Source organism: Bicyclus anynana, chromosome 23 (genome assembly GCF_947172395.1).
Source record: "Bicyclus anynana chromosome 23, ilBicAnyn1.1, whole genome shotgun sequence".
NCBI classification, from domain to species: Eukaryota; Metazoa; Arthropoda; class Insecta; order Lepidoptera; family Nymphalidae; genus Bicyclus; species Bicyclus anynana.
In genome coordinates, this window is record NC_069105.1 from 5,721,992 (window position 1) to 5,749,978 (window position 27,987).

The window sequence follows — 27,987 nt, forward strand, 5'->3', positions numbered from 1 at the left end:
GGGTTAGGCCAATATAGTCCACCAAGCTGGTCCAATGCGGATTGGCAGATTTTACACACGCAGAGAATTCAGAAAATTCTCTGGTATGCAGGTTTCCTCACGATGTTTTTCTTGCCTATCACGAGAGTTTATAGTTTTCTTTATTTTTCCAATAAGTAAAGTTAAAAAACTGTAACAATATTAGTATCGGTCTGGTTGGCAGTTAAACTGATTAGGATCCCGGCTGAACCCTGCGAGCATTTTACAGTTTTGTTTTCCTATATTCCTTAATAGAATTCCGTATACAGAAGGCAAAAAAGGACTATATTACTAAAACTCCAATATCGGCCGTCTGTAACCAGGTTGTACCAAGACTCCGTGCCACGAAACAAGTCCGTACACGCGGCGCTAAGGTCTTAGTGGCGCTCATTGTATAAGTTGGAGCGCGCTTACCTAGAAGATGTCTATTTACTCGTGCTTTGAAGGTGTTTAATTGTAAGTCCATATCTCGTCTCTTCGAACTATGTGCCCCACCCATTGTCACTTTAGCTTCGTGAATCATTGAGGTATGTCGGTGGTTCTAAGAGCCTATGGACTTTAAGATCCTAAGGTGCTGGATTGGCGACCCCCCAATAGAAAACGCAGTGTTGGTCGACCCCGCCGAAGTGCAGTGTTGGTCACCAGAATCAAAACTTTTTGTTAATTTTTGATTAAGTTAATCAAGAAATAACCTAAATTCCTTATTCTGGTTGCTAACTGAGTTACCAGAAAATAAAAATTTCTGAGCGTCAAATGCAGTTAGTTACAACTTTTGGTAAACTACCCTCCTTTCACGCTAAATCGCTTGTGGGTACGTCTTTGTCGGTAGGGTGGTAACTAGCCACGGCTAAAACCTCCCATCAGTCTAACTTGGACCAATTAAGAAAACCTCAATCAACCCTGCTGGGATCGAACCCAGGACCTCCATCTGGTAATAACTCAGTTAGCTACCAGAATCAAGAATTTTTGTAAATAAAAAAATTATCGTCTCATCGAGATAAAGCTACCCACGAAAAATTTAACTTGATAGTAATCTGTTGTAAAAAATATTCTACTGATCTCGGACTATTACATACGTTTCGAAAGAAAGGTTTACAATGAAAACCTGTGTCTTGATTTGAGCCGTGCAATAATAAAATGGACCTTTAAGCCGAATCCAAACCAGCCTTGCAGACCTATGGATTTGGCATTTGTGACGCCAACAATAAGTATTGATTCATTAGGATTGCTTACTAAAGTACTTGAGAGCCGTAATAACCCAGTGGATATGACCTCTGCCTCCGATTCCGGAGGGTGTGGGTTCGAATCCGGTCCGGGGCATGCACCTCCAACTTTTCAGTTGTGTGCATTTTAAGAAATTAAATATCAAACGGTAAAGAAAAAAATCGTGAGGAAACCTGCATACCAGAGAACTATCTTAATTCTCTGCGTGTGTGAATTCTGCCAATCCGCATTGTGCCAGCGTGGTGGACTATTGGCCTTACCCCTCTCATTCTGAGAGGAGACTCGAGCTTAGCAGTATTATAGGACTCAAAAGTGATTACAAAAATAAGAAAACTAATGTCGAACAAAGGTTATGATTCACAACATTTGTCAGGACACCTTTATTTTATTTTTTATTTTTATTTTATTTATTTGGGATCGAAAACAGTTGTGTACAATAATATATATATTACAAAACTTAAAGTAAATTTAAAAACAAATAGTTTGCATACACAACCCACATCTCTATCCACGAGTAATTATACAAAATGTAGATGGGGCTGATAAAAATGATATTCAAATTAAATTATCTAACAAATTTTAAAGATTTTAAAAAAGATTTTATACAAAGAAAAGAAAATAATGAAATAAAAAAAAACAAAAAAAGAAATGACACAAGTACAATAAAAATTAAAATATATAAATAAATAGCAAAATTATTAATCGCTTTTAAGTGTACCGATGACCAACTTTTTAAAAGTACCTACTCGACTGGCAAAAATGTCTATGTTTTTGAAGTGCTTATTATACGTCTGTGTCATTCTTACTATTGGTGACCGTTTACCTGCATTTGTGCGGCACCTAGTAGTTGCAAACAGTCGATGTTCGCGACCACTACGTGCACGCATTTTATATGGCACACTATAGCAGAGTTTACGCGTTAAAGCTGTACAATCATATTTATTGTGACACAGATCGTATAAAAGCATGACTTCCAACTGCTTACGTCTTGATTTTAAGTCGAGCAGTTTATATCTTTTTAAAAGTTGGTCATAGGATAAGCGGTTTCTCGTACATTTGTAGTGCATAGTCCTTAAGAATTTTTTCTGAACAGTTTCAAGGCTCTTAACATATTTTTCATAATGAGGGTTCCAAATAGCAACAGCATATTCTAGTTGTGAACGAACTAGTGTTTTGTACAGATGAACATATGTTGATGCTTTCTTGAAATTATTGCTTGCTCTCATTACAAATCCGTACATTTTATATGATTTATTTATAATGTTTTCAATATGTATGTCCAAGTGTAGTTTACAGTCTAATGTAACTCCAAGATCTTTGATAGTATTAACTTTTTCGAGACTAACACCACAGAGCGAATAGTTAAAGTTACTTACAAATTTTTTCTTCGTAAAAGTGATATATTTACATTTATTTAGGCTTAAACTAAGTTTATTTATCAAACAATATTCTGTAAATCTATCTAAGTCAGCTTGAAGGTTGTGATGATCATCCGGCGTTTCGATAGTTTTAAATATTTTAAGGTCATCGGCGTATAGTAGAATGTTACTATGGACAAAGCATTTATAAATGTCATTGATAAAAATGATAAATAATAGAGGTCCTAGGATAGAACCTTGTGGAACACCGGACGTAATCACAACTATGTCTGATTCATAACCGTTAATAACCACTTTCTGAGTACGGTTTGTTATATACGATTTAAACCATCTCCATAAATTACCACGTATACCGTTATAAGCTAGTTTTACAAGCAACATTTTGTGATCTACCCTATCAATAACCTTAATTAACAAATCAAACTGTAACCAAAATAAGACCCTAGAATGGCAGAAAATGATCTTGAGTGAAGTCACGCACTTGTGAACGATGTGTGTAGGGTCAAAGGATCTTTTGACAGTATACAAACACTCCCCTTTTCCACTCAAGTCACTCTCCCCGCCTATCCCAAGTAACACATAAAGAATTACATAACAAGAGATGTGGACGGCTCGAACGCCACGAGCACACTGAAGCCAACACGAGATCGAGCGACGTCATATCCGTCACAGACTACTATTTCCTACACTATTTATTAAAAACATGTAAATTTAAAAGTGGTCAACGCGGCGATAACAGCAGTGAGCCGAATATGGGTTGATGACGACTAAAGTACTCGTCAATCAATTACGCACAATTTTAAAACGGTTCGCCACAACATTGAGGGTTTCACGAAAATTTAATAGCACTTCGGTGAAGCGGTCCACTCGGTATTCATTAGCTAATAGCTTTGAGGAAATTAGCGATATGTACTCGTGTTATTGACGCCATTTGTCATGCCATTATATGGACTCAACATCGTATATACGTATATATTCGTCTGCTTAAACGAGTAGCTGTTCTATTATCGGAAAACTTTAACTTTTCTCTCTCGTACTTTTTTTTGTCTGTAAGTGTAGTTATTTGTATGTATAATATATATTTTAGAATTTAAACTATCGTGAGTGTTATTCATATTAATTGATTATGGAACACGGCTAAAACTCACATGACTAAGGGCCCCGTATGGGTTCGAAACTAGTCGGGCATACTCCGACCTAATATCACGTGAGTTTAGCCGTGTTTCATATACTAATAATATATATTGTTGTCTCTCATTTATTTATATGTATTTTTTTCATTTTTAACAATATTAATAATATATATTATTTTTAGGTACCCACCACTTACAGATTAATTAATGTCCTAATGTTTTCCTCATAAGCTTGCCTGGGGAGACGCTACGTATTATATTTGATGGACGTGCCAATGCATAAGTTTAAGCAATGTATTAAATCATTTACTTAGTCGAGGTTATTATACCATTAAATATAAATAAATAAATAAATATACTTAAACAATACACATCACTATCTAGACCCAAAGTAAGCATACAGAGTAGCTTGTGTTATGGGTGCTAAGATAGTTGATATTATATAATTAATATACAATTATATACTACATATATGTGTGTATTTATACATTATACTTATATAATGTATAAATACACACAGACACTGGAAAACACCTACGCTCATCACACAAATATTTTCCAGTTGTGGGAATCGAACCCACGACCGACGATGCAGAAAGCAGGGTCACTACCCACTGCGCCACGCAGCCGTCGTTGAGTTCCTTAATGATAAAGGTACTTGGAGGCCATTGGATCAGCTTCCACCTTCACACAGGAAGTAAAACTATAAGAAATTGTAATGTTGTCATCAATTGTAAATTACAATGTTGTATGATTTTTTAAAAAAGAGCAACTGTAGAGTTTCTTGCCGGTTTCTTCTCAGCAGAACCTGCCTTCCGAACCGGTGGTTAAATCTTTACAAATACTCAACTGACGTATTAAAAGTGCTTGTAAACTGAGCCGACTTGATGTAAATGAATTTATTTAAGTTTTTTATTATTAGCAAACAAACCGCCCACCAACTCATATTGAAGCAGCGTGGTGGGTCTAAGCCCCATATGCCATCTCCTATAAAGAGGCCTGGCCCTGTATAAGCTTCTAATGATGATGCTGAACAAACAAAACTTATAATCTTATCTCTTTATAACAGTAGTTTACGAGTAGATGTAGGATATGTTCTTTCATAGATAAAGCATGCAGACAAAGTCACGGGCAACAGCCAGTGATTAACAAAATACTGCAAAATAAATATTTCCTTTATTTTGGGACAAAGTACCAAATGAAATTACGGCCATGTCTCTCAAAAAGTTCAAGGATTTTGTTCGGAGTATGATAAAGGATAAAATACCCGATAAAAAGGCTTTTTCTAAACCTAATTATTAAAACTGACTTCCAAAGTTAGGAATAAGTTTAAATATAAGTTTTACTTTAAAAAAAAACGGTATTTTTGGTTTTACTCAAGCGAGCGAGCAAAAGAAGCAAGTTCGTTTATTCGTTCGTTTGTTTATTCGTTTAGAATGTTAAGATTAAGAAGATGTAAGGTTTGGAAGAGAGCCATGATACCCCAGTGGATATGACCTCTGCCTCCGATTCCGGAGGGCGTTGTTTCGAATCCGGTCCGGGGCACGCACCACCAACTTTTCAGTTGTGTACATTTTAAGAAATTAATCACGTGTCTCAAACGGTGAAGGAAAAACATCGTGAGCAAATCTGTACACCGGAGAATTTTCTTAATTCTCTGCGTGTGTGAAGTCTGCCAATCTGCATTGGGCCAGTGGACTAATGGCCTAACCCCTCTCATTTTGAGAATAGACTCGAGCTCAGCAGTGAGTTGAATATGGGTTGATGATGATAATGATAAGGTAGCTCTTATGTAATAGTAGGTTTTTTTTCAAATGGCGTTCAACGTAAATCAAGCAATGGGAATTGTATTCACACAAGCAGAGTGTATACCTATCGAGTATATAGTAGGTATACCTATTCTCTGAATAAAATAAAAGTTTTATTGAGTGGACGGTATGGGCGGCTTTCCTTTGAATAATAAAATAATTTCGTTCGACCACTTGCTCTCGGTCGTTTGACTTGTATTGCAGCCCGTATAAAATACCGACGTTTGTAGGGCTGTTCAACTATGTCTAGCCATTGAATCAAGGAGCGATTTACCCGCAATGTTTGAGGATCAGGGGTGCGATTCGGCTGTTTCATGCTCGTCGACGAACTGTTCGCCTATGACGTCTCATTTGAATAAGAACATTATGCTTATAGGATGCCAAAAATCTGTACTAACATCATAAATGCGAAAGTAAGTCTGTCTGTTTGTTACCTTTTCACGGCTAAACGGAGCAAGATGAATTTTTGTATAATGATAAATGGGACTTTAGGACAAAACATAGGGTACTTTTGGACTCTAAAATAAAAATAAAAGGGGTTGAAAGTTTGTATGGAGAGTTCTTAATATTTAGAGTTACAGTTTCAAAAGTTTGTTCAAAAATGATAAAAAAAAATACGAAATATAATGTGATTCAAGGGTTTTTAAAATTCCACCCCTAAAAGTGGTGAAATAGGGGTTGAAAGTTTAGATTGATTTCCACGCGGACGAAGTCGCGGGCGTCCGCTAGTATTACATAAAAAGTCTTAAATATCTTGAGTTGAATTAAAAAAAAAGTAGTAAAACCTCGTGCTTCGATGCCAGATAGGCTAACAACTGACATACCTACCTTAAACGAAGGAATATTACATTTCTCATCGTAGATCGTACCCTTCTGTATTCTGAATGACAAGGAAGATAAGAAGCCTTCAAGATACTACTTAGACAATATTATTATGACATAAATATTACCTCTAAAGCCTCCAAATGTTATAATGTGCTGATATCTTCGCATAGCCTCGAGGGATGACTGTTTCAGATATGTTTCATGTAAATTTAATAATAGAACGTATTATACTGGCCCAGGTTTGAGTAGAAGAGTAAGTAATAAATAAACATATCCGAGGAAGTACTATAAAATAACTATGCTTGATTTTTCCGCTAAAGACGGAATTATATTTGTCTGACGTTTCGTGTCGTGACGTATCAAGGCGGAATTATATTTGTCTGACGTGTCATGTCGTGACGTGGAACGGAAAATGTATTGTTTTGGGATGAAAAGTAGCATATGTGTTAATCCAGAGTAAAATCCATTTCCATTCGAAATTTCAGCCAAATCGGTTTAGTACAAGCGTTAAAGAGTAACAAACATCCATACAAAATGTCGCGTTTATAATATTAGTAGGATTATAGAAATATAGATGTATCTAAGGATAAATTCCACCTGATACTAGCTTATTTACCTACTTATATCTCAACAGATGGTGCGGTTGACACTCGTGTGTTGATACTAAAGCTTACTTGATCGAAGAACAACATGGAAGGATTAGGATTGCTTCGATTATTTCGGGGTTGTCTACATATCTATATATATTTCTAAACCCACCTTTATCTGTACCTTAGTGTAGGTATTCCACTTCCAGAAGACATCTTTGGTTGTAGTTGTAAGGTGTACAGACAGGCGCATTTGTGTGTGTAATCTATACTTACATTATAAAGCTGAAGAGTTTGTTTGTTTGTTTGATTGAACACGCTTATCTCAGGAACTACTGATCCGATTTGAAAAATTCTTTCAGTGATAGACAGCCCATTTATCGAGGAAGGCTATAAGAATATATATAATCCCCGTATTTTTACGGGAACGGGAACCACGTGGGTAAAACCGCGCGGCGTCAGGTAGTTCAGACATAAATAGATAATAATAAAGTAGTGGGTGAAGTTAGGTAGTTATGTCTGACGATGCGGTAGGTCTGGCGCTCGTGGATTTCACACAAGTGCTAAACCTCTGAGCAGCATTGTCAATCGGTCACCGGCGCCGACGTTCATGGGAACAGCTATCTTGTCTCCACATCGACTCGCTAGTGTTAAAACTAGTTATAGATAAATTAATATTTTAATTAAAAGTTACTTCTTTTATTCAATGACGTCATTATCAACCCATATTCGGCTCACTGCTGAGCTCGAATCTCCTCTCAGAATGAGAGGGGCTAGGTCAATTAGTCCACCACGCTGGCCCAATGTGGGTTGGCAGACTTCACACATGCAGAGAATTAATAAAATTCTCTGGTATGCAGTTTCCTCACGATGATTTTCCTTTACCGTGTCATTAAATATCACGTATTTAATTTCTTATAACTCAACAGTTGGAGGTGCATGCCCAGGACCGGATTTTAACCCACACCCTCCGGAATCGGAGGCAAAGGTCGTATCCACTGGGCTATCACAACTTCCTCGGGCATGTGATTGAGCATATGCCTATTTGTAACAAACAAAGAAACCTTACTTCCTTATAGTATTAGTTTAAAAATATTAAGTCCATTCTTCTTTTCTGTAATCATTGTAACCGTTAACGTGGTTGCAATATTTCAGGGTTAATTACTAAGAAGTTAAAGCTTCGAAGCGTATAAAGAATGTCAAATTTTGAGGTTTTAATTCAATAAATTTTTAATCAATTGAAACTATTAAATTATTTTTTTATTATTAGTATGGATTAACCTAAACGCAACCACAAATATTTTGGTGTTAAAATAAGCTTTGTTTTCGAACTTCCACGAATTGCCGAAGTTTTGCCAATTTAGTTCAAAATCAAACCATATAAACGATCAATGAGGGATTAAAGTTCAAATAGACCTCATTAAATTCGAGTTACTGACACCTACCTTCGTTAGTGTATCCATAGTGACCCTTGAGGTCCTATTATAAGGCTTTTATTAACTTGAATTTTCATAATATGCTACTCGCCTGTACGTAGAGCCGTAAAGGCTTTTGAAATTATGATTACTAAAATACGGGGGATTTTGTTGACTTTTTTATTATATTTTTTTTATTCTTTGACAAGTTAGCCCTTGACTGTGATCACACCTAATGTTAATTTACAAGACAGTCCTGGGTTCGATCCCCGGCTGGGCCCATTGAATTTTTCTCTTATTGGTCCAGGTACCGACAAAAACTTACCGCCAAGCGATTTAGCATTCCGGTACGATGTCGTATATAAACCGAAAAGGGTGTGGATTTTCATAATCCTCCTAACAAGTTTGTCCGCTTCCATTTTAGATTGCATCATCACTTATCATCAGGTGAGATTATAGTCATGGGGTAACTTGTAAGGAAAAAAAAACTTTGTAGGACGTGTTCCTAGCTCTGAGAAGTATTGTTCTGTTTATGGTGAAGTCAGGTGATGGTTTTCTGCTCCCAATATTTCAAAGTCTGACTTGAACTTAACCTACCTCATGATTTGTAGGCCGCAATTGCCATTTTGACCTTGGATCAATCAATCAATGTCAAAAAATGGGCTTATAGCCATGTGGCACGGTTTTGTTTCTACAATCGCAAACACTAAAAAATATATGGGTATGACATTTGTTATCGATATGTCACGTGATCGATCGGATCTGTTATTGCCGTACATTTTTTATTTTTCGAAGCGTTAGCGTTTGTAGAAAGAAAATCGACGTGCCACGTGGCAGCAGGTCTTGAACAAAACGAAAAGGGCCTTTTACTTATAACATTACGAAGTGACTAGCCGACGCCCCGCCGTTTCACCCGCTTAGTTCCCGTTCCCATGAAATTCAGAATTTGGAGATTAAATATAGCCTGACACGGAAAACATATGTACCTATGATACTTACAAATAACGTGGTTTTCTAGTGGTCAATTTGAATTGGCTCAGTATATCCAGAAAAATCCCCCCAATAACCCAAGAAACTTTACCTCTTTATATTAATAGTATAGATATTTAAGCTGATCGCATATCTTCATCGACATAAAGTAAGGTTTTAATGGTCAATTATTTTAAGAAGTAATTAAATTCTATTTGTAAAAAGAGGATAAACAGATGTGCGATCAACTTTAGAGGGTCATGAATTAAAAACAAAAAGATGATGCCATCATCTAGGATTTGTATAATTTTTGCATTTCTTTTGTATATTTATTTGGTTACATTCAAAACAACACTTAAAGTCTTCAAGAAACTTACATAGAAGGCTCATAGAACTACGAAACCTGTGGGGCTATCTTTGGTATAATTGACTAGAATTTTTTTCTATTAAATAAAATCTAAAGGTAATAAAATCGAAAAATATTAGGTTAACAGATTTATTTGATAATTTGGCACGTTATTAAAATCATCTAATATTTAATTAAATTAAAATATTATATAAAGTTTCATAGTTCCATGATTTAATTAATAATAAGCATTTATTAACTTACAGAGGTTATCACCTACATAAAACTACATTAACAATAATTTACAAAATAAAACTAAAAATGCACTTTGAAACTTACTAAATATTCATAATGATCAGTATACAATTATTATAAAGTTATACATACCATTAATTTTAGCAATTAAGGCATGATAGAGATCTTTTTAAAATCGATTAAATATTATTATTTCAAAATATTTTTATCAATGACCAGTTTTAATACTGACATTACAGAAATAAATACCACAAAAATACTGACTAGAAACAGCGACCAGAATGAAAACTTACGTGGAATTATTTTCTCTCCAGAAATAATATATGTTCGATTTATAAAAGTATTTGAAAACATAATAATAATAATCCGTTTATTTTCCTACAATATACACATTTATAATTATAACTGTAACTGATATTCAAAAATCGGCTGTAATTTTCATATTGAGAAGCGTACAAAATTAATCAATTCATTAATTAAATCTTAACGTGACGTAAGAACAAAAATCTATAGAGAATCTTATGTTTAAAACAATATTCACATTTCACGTGTCAGTCGTAACTCGTATCCCACACAAGTTTCCATTGAAATTCGGTAATTAATTTAAACATCGAGATAATTATCGTTATCGTCGTAAGCCATGTCAACGGATCTCTTGCCTAGGCCGAAACTAAACCTGTGGAGATCCCTTTCTCGTTTTCCCAGGCCGAAGTTGAATTTGCTCGCGAGTCGTTTGCCTAGGCCGAAGTTGTAGCTCCGAGCGCGTTTGCCGAGGCCGAAATTGTACATGTGCGGTCGTTTGCCGAGGCCGAAATCGTAGGTCCTTGCGCGTTTTTCTTCGGCGTCCTCGTCCTGGGACAGCCTTTTACCGAGACCGAAACTGTAGGGGCGAGCTCGTTTCACTTCGTATGCTGTTAGAATAAAAATAAAATTACTAAAATTCAAAACTGTACAAAATACAATAAACAGTTAATCCTACTAATATTATAAACGCGAAAGTTTGTATGAATGTTTGGATGTATGTTTGGATGTTTGTTACTCTATGACGCCGCTACTACTGAAGCTATTTAGCTGAAATTTTAAATGGAAATAGATTTATTCTGGATTAACACATAGGCTACTTTTTATCCCGAAAAAATCCCGGTTTCCCGAGATTTGTGAAAACTGATGATTTTGATGATATGAATGTTTGTTACTCTTTCACGCCTCGACTACTGAACCGAATCAGCTGAAATTTGGTATTAAGATATATTATAGCCTGGATACACAGACTACTTTTTATAACGGAAAAATCCACGGTTCTCGCAGGATTTGTGAAAAACTAAATTCCACGCGGACGAAGTCGCGGGCGTCCGCTAGTCACAAATAAATAAAGGCGAAAGTTTGTGTATGTGTAAGTGTGTAAGTGTGAAAGTGTGTAAGTATGTTTGTTCCTCCTTTACGCTGCGGCTACTGAAGCAATTTGGCTGACATTTGGAATGGATATAGATTTTACTTTTGATTAACACTTAAGCTACTTTTCATCCTGGAAAAATCCATGGTTTTCGCAGGATTTGTGAAAAACTGAATTCAACGCGGACGAAGTCGCGGGCGTCCGCTAGTACTATACTAAAGCCAAAATCGATGTGAAATTTTTATCAACAAATAAATAAAAATAAAATCCACGACAATGATAAATACGCGGAAACCGCGAGGCGTCTTCTAGATATACAACATACAAAGAAGAGTAAAAAAATAAAGGCAGAGCAATAGACGACTGTGTGCCGTTGTGTTGCGGTAGGTCGGATTAAATGCAAATCCGTGAACAATGACATTATCTGCCGGCTGCAACGCTTTGCTGTTCTTACGGGACTGAACTTTCGCGTCGCTACTTCACAGTGTGTCTATGTATCAACCCATATTCGGTTCACTGCTGAGCTCAAGTCTCCTCTTGATTTAGGATGGATTAGGCAAAAAGTCCACCACGCTGGCCCAATGCGGATTGGCAGACTTCACACAAGCAAAGAATTAAAAAAAATCTCTGGTATGCAGGTTTCCTCACGATGTTTTCCTTCACCATTTGAAATACGTTATATTTAATTTCTTAAATTGCACACAACTGAAAAGTTGGAGGTGCAAGCCCCAGACCGAATTCGAACCCACACCCTCCGGAATCGGAGGCAGAGGTCATATCCACTGGGCTATCACGGCTTCCTAGGTCTATTATATGTTAACTTGTTTTGTGTAGTAGATTTTTTGACTCTTTAAAGTTGCTTCCATAGTAGGGTGTCACAAAAACGAATGTAACTAAATCGGGGCATAGAGTTTGCTGTTGCAGCTACATAACTATTCTCTTCATTCAAAACTTAATTACACCATTTCACAGCTGAAGGATCAAAGAATTTACTACACTAAGTTAAGATAAGCGCGGTGGAGGGGAAAGCACTGCTAATTTGACGTCATTTTGCTGTTTTTCGAAATTTCCATTTAGTATAACTTTGGAAATCCGTGATAGCACAATGGATCTATACTATTCGGAGGGCGTAGGTTCAAATTCGGTTCGGGGCATGCACCTCCATATTTTAATAAAAAAATCACGAGTTTAAAATGATCAAGGATAAACATCGTAAGAAAACCTGCATACCTGAGAATTTTTTTTCACGTAGAGAATGAAGTCACGTAGAGATGGGCAGACTTCACGTGTGTGAAGTCTGCCCATCCGCACTGTGCCAGCGTGGTGGACTATTGGCCTAACGTCTCTCACCCTCATTCTGAGACGAGACTCGAGCTCAGCAGTAAGCCGAATATTGATCAATGCTGATGATGATGAGTTAAATTGTAACGTAAAGCTGTTAGTATTCACCATTACCTGGCGCGTCGTCGTACTGGTCGAACCCGTCGTACGCGGCCTGCTCCACTTCAGCTGGGAACTCGTCACCTTGCTCCAAGTCTATGGAGCGCTTCCCCAGACCAAAGGAGTAAGGACGCGACCTGTTATACAGTTGTAAGTGTTTTATGCTATTTTGTGAAATCCATTTTAAACTAAGAAACGTTAAGACCACCTTTGCACATTCAAATTCAAAATTCAAATTTAAATTTCATTTATTTCAATTAGGCTAGGTTTATAAGCACTTTTCAAGTCAACTTATGTCATGATTTGGTGATGATGATTATGAAAACTTAAAATGAAAGTTAGTTGGTTCCAAACGAGGGTTCCAAAACGCCTCGGTCCGAGATGAGCCCACAACAAACACAGTTTATTTTTCTGTTTTGTTTACTACTGACTATAAAATTGTCTGACTGATTATAAAACTGACATTGACTTTATGATAAGTTTCGTGTTTAATATTTTGCGTAATATGTATATCTGTTTGGTGTAATCCAGAATTTAAATAAACAAATAAATAATAAGTTCCATCTTAGATTGCATCATCACTTACCATCAGGTGAGATTGTAGTCAAGGGCTAACTTGTAGAGAATAAGAAAAAAGTTAATTCTTTCCTTGAAGGACTTACGAACCGCCTTCAAAATCATAAATCAAAATTGGTTTATTTCAAGGAGGCTTAACTTACGAGTAGTCAAACTTAACGAAATGACTATTCGTTAGTCTGCCACTGGTCTGGAAGGCGAGCTCTGCTGAGAAGGAAAATTAAATGATATTTACATACATAAATAAATATATGCGGTCGAATTGAGAAACCTCCTCTTTTTTTAAGTCGGTTAATAATTGCAAAAGCCCAATCCAGAAGCCGTCGTCGAAACCGTTACAACTATGAGTAGAATAAACTTCTACTTAGACCAAGTAAGCTTAAACTGCATTTTTAACTTAAAATCAGTTAAGGGCTAAAATGTCATTGAATAAAGAAATACTGCTTGTAACCTAAGTGCTTATCTGCTTGTTAAGTGCTTGTAAATTAAACCTGCTTGAATGATACAATTGGAACCTCATATTTAAAGTCGATTTTTGTTACAAAAGCCTACCTAAAGTTTAACCCGTTCTGTTACCTTTTCCCCAGTCCAATTAACTTAAAATCAGTTAAGGGCTAAAATGTCATGAATAAAAAAAACTGCTTGTAAACTAAGTGCTTATCTGCTTGTTAAGTGCTTGTAAACTAAACTTGCTTAAATGATACAATTGGAACCTCATTTTTAAAGTCGATTTTTGATATAAAGGCCTCTGTTACCTTTTCCCCAGTCCAAAGTTATAGACAGGCAGCCTCTTGTACTCCGACACATAGCTGTAAGCGCGCTTGCCGAGCCCGAAGTCATAGTGAGGCGATCTCTTCTCCATCTGAGCCACATGGTGCGCGACAGGCTCCTGGATGGGGAGCTGGTCTGGGCGGTCGTGGGTCACCTGCTCGTTGCGGGCGGCTTCGGGCACGCCTAAAGCCGCGCCGATCACGAGGAGGATGACTATAGATGTGTAGAGCATTCTGGAAAAGGATGAAATGTTATCAGTATAGTAATATTATAAAGCTAAAGAGTTTGTTTGCTTGAACGCGCTAATCTCAGGAACTACTGGTCCGATTTGAAAAATTCTTTCAGTGTTAGATAGCTTATTTATCGAGGAAGACTACAAGCTATGTATTACCTTCGTATTCATACGGAAACGGGAAAAACGCGCGGCGTCAGCTTATCAGAAATAAGATCTGTAGAAAGAGCCAAGTTATCGATATAGCTCAACGAACTGTAAAATTAAAATTGCAGTTGGCACATAGTTCATAGAAGTAATGGACTTTCCTAGTGACCGGAATGCGCAGTGTTGATCATTGCCGGTTGGCGGGCTTAGGCTGATAATTTTCCACTCTGTAACGTCACTATCATATGTAAATGATAGTGAGAAGGAGCGATGGCTTTACGTGCTCTCCGAGGCACGGGTACCAACAAAACTAACTTCCCAACTCCAGGTTGCTGTTAAGATTTTTCTTGTTAGAAAAATACCAATAACGTATTTTTTTTGGTGGCCGGGATTCGAACCCTGGACCTTATTGACCGCAGTTGAACCAGTTAAGCACAAGACCAATGAGGCAGTTAAAACAACTAACTGTATTGAAACCTAGAACTAAACATTACTTAATCTCTCTACACTAAATAAAGCAAGAACCTAAAGACCCTCGGTCGTATTAAATCACATATAATTTAACCATGAACACAAGTTAATAAGCTTAACCCGGCTTTGTTCCTCACAATATGCACTCGCCAGGAGGGATGGTATTATTAAGGCCCCAGCCTACGCGTACAATATTTAGAACGTTATTACATCATGTATCAAAGTAATAATTCTCATTAGCTCAAATGTTTATAAAGATGGTTCTCATTAGTTCAAATGTTTATGAAATGTTTTAGTACGCAAGGTATAGTTTTTGTAAGAGAGCTTTTTGTGATAGTTTTTCTGGGGAAGTACTACCGCTATATATATTTCTGTCACCATGAACTTTAAGTTTAAGTTTCCGACTTTACAGAACAACATAATATAACCTAATGTTTCAAAATGTTTGTAAAGCATGCCCACTGAAATAGATAATGAAATAAATGAATAAATAAATGCAGCCAGTATTCTTGCCACCATTCCACGTGGGCAAGATTTGTATAGTTATTAGGATAAGTTAGCTTAAGTTCCTTATTGTATTCTTTCTTAATAAAAAAAAATATGAATTTAAAATTTTGAATTTGACAAGCATGCTTTTTCCGGTTTGAAGGAGTTGGTGCCGGTGTTACTGGCACATTTTTGACTTCCTCCCTGGCTCACTTGGCAGTGCTGTGGTTTTAAAGGTCCTGGATTCGAATAAGTTTAGGTCAGTTACTATAAAATAGTGAATGGTTGATCCATGCGGACAAATTTGCAACAGAGGGGAACGCCCAGCTCAGCTTGTATTGTCCCCGTTGTGGACAAACTAAAGATGAATTTAAAATGTCGTAAAACATTGTAGCAAACTTTTTTTGATAAAGTAATGATTTCATTATTAAAGTAGAATTATTAAGATTATTTAGATAATAAGTAAATTGCCGGGTGATTAGGGTAAGCCTGGGCTGGGTATGGGAATTCCCTTTTTTAATTTAGACAAATAAATAATAATTAATCATAGCTATAATATCATTTGACATGCAAATAACTGTTCATATAAACTCCTTAAGAAGTGTTCACATTTGCCGTCGATTATAAAGTTGGAAACTCACTCGGTGCCCGACAAAGAGCCGTGAGAGGGCGCTCGACAACTAACATGATAATTGCTTAACTTTCCTATAATGGATAATTTGAATTTGTGATGTGGATGTCAAATTCAATTAGTTTAATTTGCATAATATTGAGATGGTTTTGTTGACATAATATTATAATTATAAACTAGATTACAAACTAGAAGAGCCGTGAAAGCTCAGTGGATATGACCTTTGCCATGATTCGAAGGGCATAGGTTTGAATCCGGTCCAGACTTTTCAGTTATGCGCATTTTAAGAAATTCAATATCACGTATTTCAAACGGTGAAGGGAAAACATCGTGAGAAAAACTGCATACCTGAGAATTTTCGTAATTCTCTATGTGTGTGAATGCCAACCCGTATAGGGGCAGCGTAATGAACCCCTAACCTAACCCCTCACGCATTCTGAGAAGAGACTCGTGCTAAACAGTGAGCCGAATATGAGTTGTGAATGAGGAAACGATAATCCATCCATCCATCCAGGGATAATCCACCAGTGGCAAAGGATGGAATTTAGATGAAGGTAAGCCGTACCAAAGAAAAGGAAATTTATACAGAGTGATACAAACTCTGTTTTGTCATATGTATATCTAGATACAGTGCAACAATGAATATGCATGGATTTTCAAATTCAAAATTCAAATTCAAAATTCATTTATTTCAAGTAGGCTCAGTTTACAAGGAATTTTGATACGTCCGTTGGCTATCTAAAAAGATTCTACCACCGGTTCAGAAGGCAGGTTCTGCTGAGAAGAAACCGGCAAGAAACTCAACAGTTGCTCTTTTAAAAAAAATCATACAATATTATATAATTTACAATTGACGACAACATTACAATGTCTTATAGTTTTACTTCCTGTGTGAAGGTTGAAGCTGATCCAACGGCCTCCAAGCATCTTTATCATTAAGGGACTCATCAATGTTGCAGTAACCTCGACTAAGTAATTTTTTTTAACACATTGCTTAAAGCTATGCATTGCATGCAGGTCCATCACATTTTTATAGAGTTACCCGGTGGGAATCGGCTTGAATGATCTCTTCGCCGCTGTTACCTGCCTAATTAGATTCATTAAAACATATTGAAACGTTTATCAATTCAGTATATTGCTACGAAATGTGTCAGTTGTACGCTCCTCAGGCTTTGCGTTTAATTTTGATGCCAATCATCTCATAGATTAAAGCTTTTGATAATGTTGAATGTGATGTTTCAATATTAATTACAATATTCCCTTATAGTAAATATATTTCAATTTACAGATCTAGAATAAAGTCGAATAATTAAACCGACTCCATAGACATAAATGATATATTTCATCATTATCTACCCATATTCACTATTGAGCACAAGTCTCCTCACAAAATGAGAGGGGTTAGGCCTTAGTCCACCACGCTGGCCCAATGCGGATTGGCAGACTTCACACACGCAGAGAATTAAGAAAAATCTCAGGTATGCAGGTTTCCTCACGATGGTTTGCCTTCACTGTTTGAGACACGTGAATTTAATTTCTTAAAATGCACATAATTGAAAAGTTGAAAGTGCATGATATTTACCATAGATATATTATTATGGACATGTGTGATATCGAAACCCGTTTACCAGAACCCCGTTGAAAACGGGAAGTAACATACTAATAAACTATTTTTCTGTATAATGGTGAAAATGTGTTCAAACACCCACTTTAGGGATCTTTGGAATGTACTCCCACAGAAAACATCCTCACTATTATATTTAGCTGCACTTTACAAATTCCATCTGCTACTCAAAAGGAACCTAATTTAAACTGGATAAAGGCGAATTTCGCTTGTACGGTTTCTCACTATGGTGCCGTTGAAAAGGAATGCAGGACGATTTAAAATTCAATCATGTGGTTTTCCAAGAGTTTCTTGTATAAATTGTTTAACGTAAAAAGAGGACATGCACACAAGTTAAGTAGTAGGAATATTGCACATGAGTTAGGCATTCGTTCTTTAAGAATGCGAAAAACTATTTTTTTTAACTAAGTTCAGAGTCACACAGCGCTCGATGGAACGAGCTATGCTCGGAGTATCTGTGCGTGATCGAATTAGAAATGAGGAGATCCGCAGAATAACCGAAGTCACCGACATAACTCAACGTACCGCGAAGTGGTTACAAGGGTTAACTTGTAAAGAATAAAAAAAAGAGAACAGCTAGCCCTTCTGTTACCATTACCAGTCCAGGCAACAAGCCGCGGTGAAATAATTCGTAGAAATTTTCGACACTATGATTCCATGGCCCAACTGTCTCCACGGCAAAAGGAATTAATGTGTAAATTTAATTGAATATCTTTGGATAAAAAGAAAATAAATAATATATATCGGAGAATTAGATAATAATGGCAATTGATTAGAGTAACTAATTTGATTACGATATCTGTTAGAAACCTCTTTTCGTTGCGAGGCAACAATAAAAAGAAGTATGTGTCGTTGTTTGTCTGTGGACATCTGTCAGTTGACGATCTCTGATCCAACACGCGTTTTCAAGTTTATTTAATTCAATTCTCAAGTTTATTCAGTTGCAACCCTTGAGTTGATCTAGTCAGTTTAGCAGTGAGTGAGGGAATTGATTGGATGAGTTATCTATATAGTCCAGCCATTTCATTGTTAGTTACTTAGCTGGAAGCCAACACGAGCGGAGAAGCATTGACTAGTTGTAAAGTGATCCCTCAACCCTACTGATATCAGTTGCAAGTCCGTCTTACCTACAATAGTTAATCGTAGTTTCCGTCTTTGTTACTTTGTGTATTACTAGTATATACCATGACGTAAACTGTAGAACCTAGTCAAGACATACCACGATAGTAGTACGGAATATACGATACGAAACGATATCGTAATATTTAGCCCGTGATATTTAGTATTCTCCAGTATATATAAAAAAATAAATGATAAAATAATTCGTTGAAGAGATAGAAATCAAATAGATTATTCATCCTTACGCTCTCCCGTCACGTACTCATCAACTAGTAGTTCTTAATGGATCAAAGTCGTCACGTCCGTGCGATACATTGGCGTGCTAACGAACATTCATTAGAACATAATCACTGATGGCCCACACGAATGTAAATAAGTATAGTGTTGTTTAATCGAAGGACCGTAATAAATAATAATTTAGCTGGTTCCGGGGTTTGTGTCCTACACAAGTTGATAGAAATCAGCAATTACCAATGATGAGTTAACCCAATAACCGGCAGAAAAACGGCTGGAACTCCCAAACTGTTACCGACGGTCCCTTGTAGCTCGGCACCCATCATCCCGGGCTTTGCAAAGGCTTGAAGTTACAGACCATAGATTTATAACACACTAGCTGACGCCGTGCGGTTTCACCCGCGTGGTTCCCCTTCCCGTAGGAATACGGGCACAATATATAGCCTATAGCCTTCCTCGATAAATGGGCTATCTAACACTAAAAGAATTTTTCAAATCGGACCAGTAGTTCTTGAGATTAGCGCGTTCAATCAAACAAACAAACTCTTCAGCTTTATTATATTAGTATAGATAGATAGTAGCAGGATTTGTAAGCCGTTTTATGTGCCCCGAAATGGGAGCCCTTGACGCATCACTACGCTACCATAAGTACGCTTGTGTGCGTGTCGGCGAGTGAAATTAATCAAATTCAAATTTATTTTAAAATTGTTAGGTTTTGCGAGTCTATAGGTTATTAGTCTAAGATACAATCATAATATAAATGATATTATTAAGTTAGTTGGGGTCCCAAGGTTCTGGAATGGCGACCCCGTAATGGAAAGCGCAGTGTTGGTCGACCCCCCACCAGGTGGACTGACGATATCAAGCGAGTCGCAGGGGTTCGCTGGATGCATGCGGCTCAATATCGTGATGTTTGGAAGTCCCTACAAAAGGCCTATTATTATATATATACTGCAGTGGGTGTCCATCGGCTGATAATTATGATGATGATGATGATTAAGTTTGTGGTCTAAGACATTTCCTTGAGCTATGTCAAATATCGCAATACACGTGTAACCCTTAGTTCTTTGTAATGTTCTCGCCTTGAACCCATTGGTTAGTGAACTATATTAATATCAGATGGACAACCCTATATCGCAAGCTACTAGCACTAAGGTGACGTGCGGTAGCTTCAAATTTCGCGATGACATTGTAAAAGCTTTGCAGCAGGCGATCTCAGTGTCAGATATCTCGTTATTGGATATTTCGCTCAGCTTATCTGTGGACATGACATAATGTTAGAAACCTGACACGTAATATCCACTAGCCGATGCTCACGGCTTTAACGGAGTGTTCTTATTTTGAAAAACTTTAACATTTTCATTTTCCTTATTAAATCTATTAAGGACTAGCCGACGCACGTGGTTTTACCCGCGTAGTACCCGTTCCCGTGAGGATACCAGGATAAAATATTATGATACTTACAAATAACGTGGCTTTCTAGTTGTAAACGAATTTTCAAAATGCGTTCAGTAAGCATACCTGAGAATTTACGTGTGTGAAATCTGCCCATCCGCATTGGGCCAGCGTGGTGGACTACTAGTCTAACCCCTCTCGTTCTGAGAGGAGACTCGTGCTTAACAGTGAGCTAAACATAGTCAATGATGATAAATCAGAAACGTGATGATTCTTACGAACAATTACAAAGTATCCATTTTAATGAACAACGATTGAACTTCGATCGTTGTATGGGTTGTATTGTGTAGTCTAGCAGACTGGCTTTTGTGAGTCGCCTGTTTGGTGTTTACCGTGGAAACTGTTACTTTACGTTATACGTTCCTTTATCGTGGTCGACACTGTTCACAGCTGATGTAGACCTGTTGGCTCTTTTACTATGCTTGTACCAAACAGGCGCTTAACTGTTGCTTAATTAGCTACGTTGGGGAAACATCTATATGAAACAATGTTTCTTTGAAGCCGTGATAGGCCAGTGTATATGAACTCTGCCTCCGATTCCGGAGGGTGTGGGTTCGAATCCGGTCCGGGGCATGCACCTCCAACTTTTCAGTTGTGTGCACTTTAAGAAATTAAATATCACGTGTCTGAAACGGTGAAGGAAAAACATCGTGAGGAAATCTGCATACCAGAGAATTTACTTAATTCTCTACGTGTGTGAAGTCTGCCAATCCGCATTGGGCCAGCGTGGTGGACTATTTGGCCTAACCCCTCTCATTCTGAGAGGAGACTCGAGCTCAGCAGTGAGCTGAATGTGGGTTGATAATGATGAAACAATGTTGCCAATATTTAACGTATGTATTCCAAGTAAGCCATCTTAGTTGGCATCGTAGCTTGACATCAGATGTGATCGCAGTTAAGGGCTAATTGGTCATTGAATAAAAAAAAAACCTGATAAATTGTTCTGATATGAAGTACCGCTTTACTCTACTTCATCATCATCAACCCTTATTCAGCTCACTGCTGAACTCAAGTCTCCTCTCAGAATGAGATGGGTTAGGCCAATCCACCACGCTGGCCCAATGCGGATTGGCAGACTTCATGCAGAGAATTAAGAAATTTCTCTGGTATGCAGGTTTCCTCACGATGTTTTTCCTTCACCGTTTGAGACACGTGACATTTAATTTTTCAAAATTAAATGTCACGCCTAATTTATCAAAATATTTTCGATGTGTTTTTTTCTCTTCATCAGATATCTCATTCACAGATGCTAAGCCTATTATACAAAGAAATCAACAGTAAAATTGGTTTATTTTTGTCCATTGCTCTACACGAGATATCTCTTTGACGCCGCCTGGACTTGTATCATGTTATCAGTTCGATGTCACCGAAAGCCATCAATCAGAACGCGTTCCGACCCGGTGAGCTATCAGACAGTGAGCATGGTCGCCCAGCTCACTACGTATCTTATCTCCAATCATCGAGTGGACATGTTACGGCTTTTAAACACCCTTGTTTTACGTAACTACGACACGTATGCGATATTTAACCAAAGATATTTTATACTAGAGATAGGGCATAAGCGCATTATAAGTGCATAAATGTCTTTAGGTCATTTAGTCGCAAGGAAAGTTATTTAAACATATAATAACTAAATATTGTTGTGTGTTTAGGAAGTGTAAAAATTATGTATATACATAAATATATAATGTAAGTAAACACAAGTCGATAAATTTGGATCATATTTTGCGGTGATTTAGTAGGCACGTCATATCTATAATATAAAATAATTATTGTATTTAACCAATGAATTATGGGATTTAATATTACTTGACTGATATAGATATCTAATTAGCTTAAATGTACATTGATGAGTTTTTAATGACACAAAATAATATTATATATGGTTTAAGACTGGAAGCTTTACTGTCAACCTCACTCTTGTATAATAAATTAAATATAAACGTATGTAATTGTTTTTTTGAATATGGTTAGGTCAGCATTTATTCTAATTTACAAATCAATAGTAGACCCAGTTTAACAGACAATTTGAATTTTTAAAAGTGATAATACGTATTATCACTAGATATAAATAAAGTAAAGCATCTGAATAATTAATACTAAAAATAATGCGTCCAACCATCGTCGTAATAAAACCAAAAAAAAAATATTCAAAATCGGTTCTTAAATGACGAAAATATCGCTGGATATACATAAAAAATTAGATTATAAGGGTTCCGTTTTTGTACTACGTACCTTCGGAACCCTAAAAGTACATACAGACGAACGTACAACCTCCTCCTTTTTTTTTAAAATCGGTTAAAATTATCATTAATCGTTCCAATAGGTTTTGAAATGCAACAAATGTTGATTTTAACTTACTATTTTAGTATATTTCCGAATCATAAATCTAAAAAGCCCCAGACAAATTCACGTGAATTGGGCCGTTGATTCATTTCAGACAAAAATTTGATTTAAAATCATAAATTTAATTCCGGCTAATATAAAGCTTGGATCAATCCAGCCTTTGAATAGATCAATTCAGTGTACGAATGTTGGTTTTGAGGGATTCGGCACAAGTCGCTCGCCAGTCTAGTCACGTCGTGAGACCGATGTTACGTTTTTACAAAATCAACAGTTCTTTGTTATGATCAATTTTCAATTGTCTGTTGCAAAATTTTCACTTCATAGATGAGTTTTCTGTGTGTTGACACAGAAAACTCATCTATGCACTAACACTATACACTAACTTTAACAATCTAATATATATACTAATACTAGTGGACCCGGTCAAGCTTCGCTTTGACTTATGTGCACTTCTTCCCTATCCCTACTGTACACTACTCTACCCCTACCATACCCTACCCCTTGACTCTTAAACGTTTGTATGGGAAATAGAAAAGGGTTGTTTTTATGGTTTTCCCGGCAATTATTCTAATTTTTCTCACCTTTTAAACCTTCCCTATACCTCCACGAACATTTTAAGATCAAGATAAGATAAATCCGTTCAGCCGTTCTCGAGTTTTAGCGAGACTAACGAACAGCAATTCATTTTTATATATATATATGGAAGATTATAAATGCGAAAGTAAGTCTGTCTGTCTGTTATCTTTTCACGGCTAAACGGCTGGAGCGATCATGATTAATTTTGGTATAATGGTAAATGGGACTTTGGAGCAAAACATAGGGTACTTTTTGATCCTGAAATAAAAATAAAAGGGGATGAAATAGTGGTTGAAAGTTTGCATGAAAGTCCTTAATTTTTAGAGTTACAGTTTTAAACATTTGTTCATAAATCATGAAAAAAATAAGAAATATAAATTTGATTCAAGAATTTTTAAAACTCTAGGGTAACTTAATTCTGAATAGGGGTTGAACGTTTACATTAATTTCCACGCGGACGAAGTTACGGGCGTCCGCTAGTAATAAATGAAAACTATAAAAACTGGTCTACCAATTCTGAAAGGTTTTTATAATTTTTAATTGTAATTCAAATTTTAAAAGTCAATTACTTTTTAAGTTGTTTGCAGAAAATCAAATCGACTTTATACATTTTTATTACATTAGAAACTCATCTAAAAATAATGTCACTAAAAATTTAAATAAAAACGTGTATTTACATCTCAAAGTCAGTTTTTCCGTGAAAACCTTTTACTATTTCCCAAGTGTGCTTTTCTAGTCACACACCTAACCTAACTAACTTTATAATCTTTTAGATAGTCAAAAAGTAATATAAACCTAAAATACCGTTGTAATATTTTAAAACGTGTTGTTTACCCAAAGCAATTTTTTCTGTGAAAATCGTTTAACGTAAAATTTTCCGAGAGTGCTTTTCTAGTCGACTTCATCACACAACTCTGTTTTTCCCATATTTAGCTCTTTTGTGCTTACTTTATTCATTATGCAGTCAAGGCACATCCGTTTAAGTCTGACCGGAAAACTCTTTTGTGTTGAAGAATGGGTTTAATGTTTAATTTTCTTCTTAAAATATAGAGATACACAGCTAAAGCTGTGCTGTGTGCTAGTTAAAGCCTCAATAGCTCAACGGTAAGAGCGGTCGGACTCATCACCGAGAGGTGGTGGTTCGATCCTCATCCCGTTAGTCTATTGTCGTATTCACTCCTAGCACAGTCTTTCCCGACTAGTTGGAGGGGAATGTGAATATTGGTCATATTTAAAAGATATGGCAAATATTCTTTTTTTTTTTTAAAAAAAAAGCTAAGTTTAGACTGCGATGCTATACAATGTACAGTGTACAGTATACACTCAATATGCCAATGTTAGTGCAGGTATAATTATTAGGGTAAAGTAATTATTTTGTTACGTGAGCCGTGATAGCCCAGTGGATATGACTACTGCCTCTGATCCCAGAGGGAGTGGTTCGAATCCGGTCCGGGGCATGTACCTCCAACTTTCAATAGTGTGCATTTTAAGAAATTAAATGGTGAAGGACAAACATCGTGAGGAAACCTGCATACCAGAGAATTTTCTCAATTTTCTGCATGTGTGAAGTCCACCAATCCGCATTGGGCTAGCGTGGTGGACTATTTGGCCTAACCCCTCTCATTCTGAGAGGAGGCTCGAGCTCAGCAGTGAGCTGAATATGGGTTGATAATGATGAATTATTTTGTTAAGTTAAAATACTTTTTATTTATTTGCTGTGATTACATTAACAATGTAAGTGGTCATTTTTGGCGTAAAATTAAAACATTCCGTTACTATTTTATAAATAAAAAAAAACATATATATTTTTTGGAAGTTGTTTTACGATTAGGTTACGCCTAAATTTCTAGGAAGTGTTTGAAAAATTTAATCCGCCTACGAGTTTTCAACAAAATAGTGCCTAATTCATTTGATATCACAGAACATTGCAAAATATTCCGCTTTTCCAGACGAGTACCACGCGCGCGAAATCGTAGGCGTCTGCTAGTAAATTAAATGTCAATATAAAATGGAATAAAAACTCTACATTTAACGACAGACAGGTATAAAAAAGGCAAGATCAGAATTAATCAATCAATGTTAAAACGGTCCTTAATGAAAGTAATTTTTGTGTCGAAATATAAAATGTCTGCAAAATCAACGTAAGCGTTTCACGAGGGATCTCGAGATCAGAGATAGGGCAGGGAGGGTAGATAGCGACCGGTACCTGGACAGTGTTGTTGCTCTCGAATTATAATAAAGTGGGTGATTTACGACAAATTGGCGATCAGCATTGGGTGACACTTTATGGCTTTTAATGAACGACTTGAAAATATTACAAAAATGTTTAGTCAGATTTTTCTTGACTACGTAATACAGGGAAAAAATAAAACAAACAAAAAAAGTTATGAATTTGGCGATGTATGTGTAAACCTATTGTTGCATTTTGTACTATTTTTTAGTAACCTATCAATTTGGGGTGGTATAGCAGGGGTTATCATCATGCCAACTAAGCGTTATTTCCGATGCGCGTTGGCTAAAGCATTTTAAAGTTACGTCATTCGTTGGTCTCTTAACGCAATGGTTCGGTAATTAACTATGTTTCTTATTTGTATCTTGTAACTGTTTCTTAATTGTTGTTTTTTTTTCTTATTTATGTTATGTTTTTTTGGCTGAATAAATGTTTTTATTAATATTATTATTGTATATTCAATAAACAGTGTCTTCTGTCTTAACTTCAAGACTTTGTTTAATCCAAATCGTTGGCAGTGGCATGCAATAGATATAAGCTAATACGAGTAAAGACTTAAACATCTGAACTTCTAAACTTTAAACTTCTCTCTCTAAACACTATATTACCAGTTAAGTTTTATATCCGCTAAATGTTTATTAATGACCATACTGCTTAAATTTTGTGTACATACATGGTGATTCGGACAAAATTATGATAGTAATTAACCATGACGATAGGCAGTTTTTTTTTTCAAGAAGTCTTCGGTGTGCCAACAAATATGTTATCTGAAAAATGTCCGAAATGGTAAACTTGATTTTAAATATCAATTCTTCATAAATCGGTTCTGCGATAGTAATTTTTTTCATTTTATTTGTTACTAATCTTAAAATGTTGGTATAATTTAAAAAATAAGAAAACATTGGATTCTATTTATGGGCCTATTTTTTGCGAAGAAAAGAAGGTTGCAAGAACCAGCTCATGACCAAGCCAAAAGGACTAACTCATGCCTCGTATGGGTTCGATATTAGTCGGGCATACTAACCTTATATCACGAGAGTTTTAGCCGTGTTCCATTACCAATTAAGAAGAAAAATAATAGCAAAACTGTTTACATTGCGAAACTATAAATAATATTATACAAATGAAAACCAGATGTTTTGCTAGCCTCCGCAAATAAACGAACGCAAGCCACAATGCCGAAATAAACATTTTATTGTCATTAATATGTTTTCTATAAAATGGTTGGTCCTTTTAGTTAAAATTTGTGTTTATGTAATTTTCTGGGCTTGATTATTCTTATATTTTTACTATTTCATTCTTTGTTAGCGAAGTAGTCCAATCTCTTACGGGTTTCGACGTTATTTCTCGACATACGAGTATATTGAGACACATTGTTAAATGTTCGTGTAATACAGACGTTTTACCAAAATAATGAGACAGGCATGTCAGCGTAACGATACGACGTTATCTAAAACATATCGCAATATTTCAGTTCCCTTACGTGAAATGGAGTTGTTTTGTGATTGAGAAATATGTTTAGCAAATTGTGTAAATGCGCAGTATAGATTTTTAATTTTTTACAAGTTAGCCCTTGACTACAATCTCACCTGATGGTAAGTGATGATGCAGTCTAAGATGGAAGCGGGCTAACTTGTTAGGAGTAGTAGTGAAATCCACATCCCTTTCGGTTTGGCGGCACGTCTTTGTCGGTAGGGTGGTAACTAGCCACGGCCGAAGCCTCCCACCAGCACATAATGTGTGTATCGTGTAAGTATTTTAAAAATATACATATATGTATTGTGTAAGTATATTTTATAGAAAAAATAAGATCACTAATATATTTTTTTTTAAAGAAAATTTGCCATATTTAAAAATATGACGTCTTACGGCTATTGAGGCTCTACTTTAGGTGAGACGGCAGTCAAGCGTCGATTAACTCATTAAAAAATCGATTTTTAAAGGTTTTAAGGACCTTGATTTGTAGACTCTAGGGGTCAAAAACCTCTGCAAGTTTAATCAAAATCAACCTTCACACAGACCTGCCGTATAAAGAGTGATGTTAGGTGTATGAGTCAGCGTTAAAAACCGCCAAAATTTAATATTTGGCGTAATTTGAAAGTGCGGCGAATGTCTAAGCATTCTTAAACGTAATTGCTTGAAAATATAGTTCGTTGTCCTGATTATTTTGCAATCACAAATACCATATAAAAAGTATATTGTTATTGTATGATCTTTTAAAGCTTCTGTAATTAATACAGTAATAGCTCCTTATTCATCATTATCATTATCAACCCATATTCGGCTCACTATTGAGC

The 27,987-nt window shown here is 36.2% G+C and overlaps 1 protein-coding gene across 1 annotated transcript in view; it reads right to left on the reverse strand.

The window, feature by feature from the left end:
- Positions 1 to 9,637: 9,637 nt before the first annotated feature.
- LOC112049098 (helicostatins) overlaps positions 9,638 to 27,987 on the reverse strand; it is a 54,560-nt gene continuing 36,210 nt past the window's right edge. Inside the window, exons 2-4 of the mRNA XM_052888605.1 lie at positions 14,124 to 14,372; positions 12,808 to 12,929; positions 9,638 to 10,870 (exon numbers count right to left, since the gene is read on the reverse strand). Coding sequence (XP_052744565.1) covers positions 10,563 to 10,870; positions 12,808 to 12,929; positions 14,124 to 14,371 — 678 coding nt within the window. The 5' untranslated portion in view covers position 14,372 and the 3' untranslated portion in view covers positions 9,638 to 10,562. The remainder of the gene's footprint in view (positions 10,871 to 12,807; positions 12,930 to 14,123; positions 14,373 to 27,987) is intronic.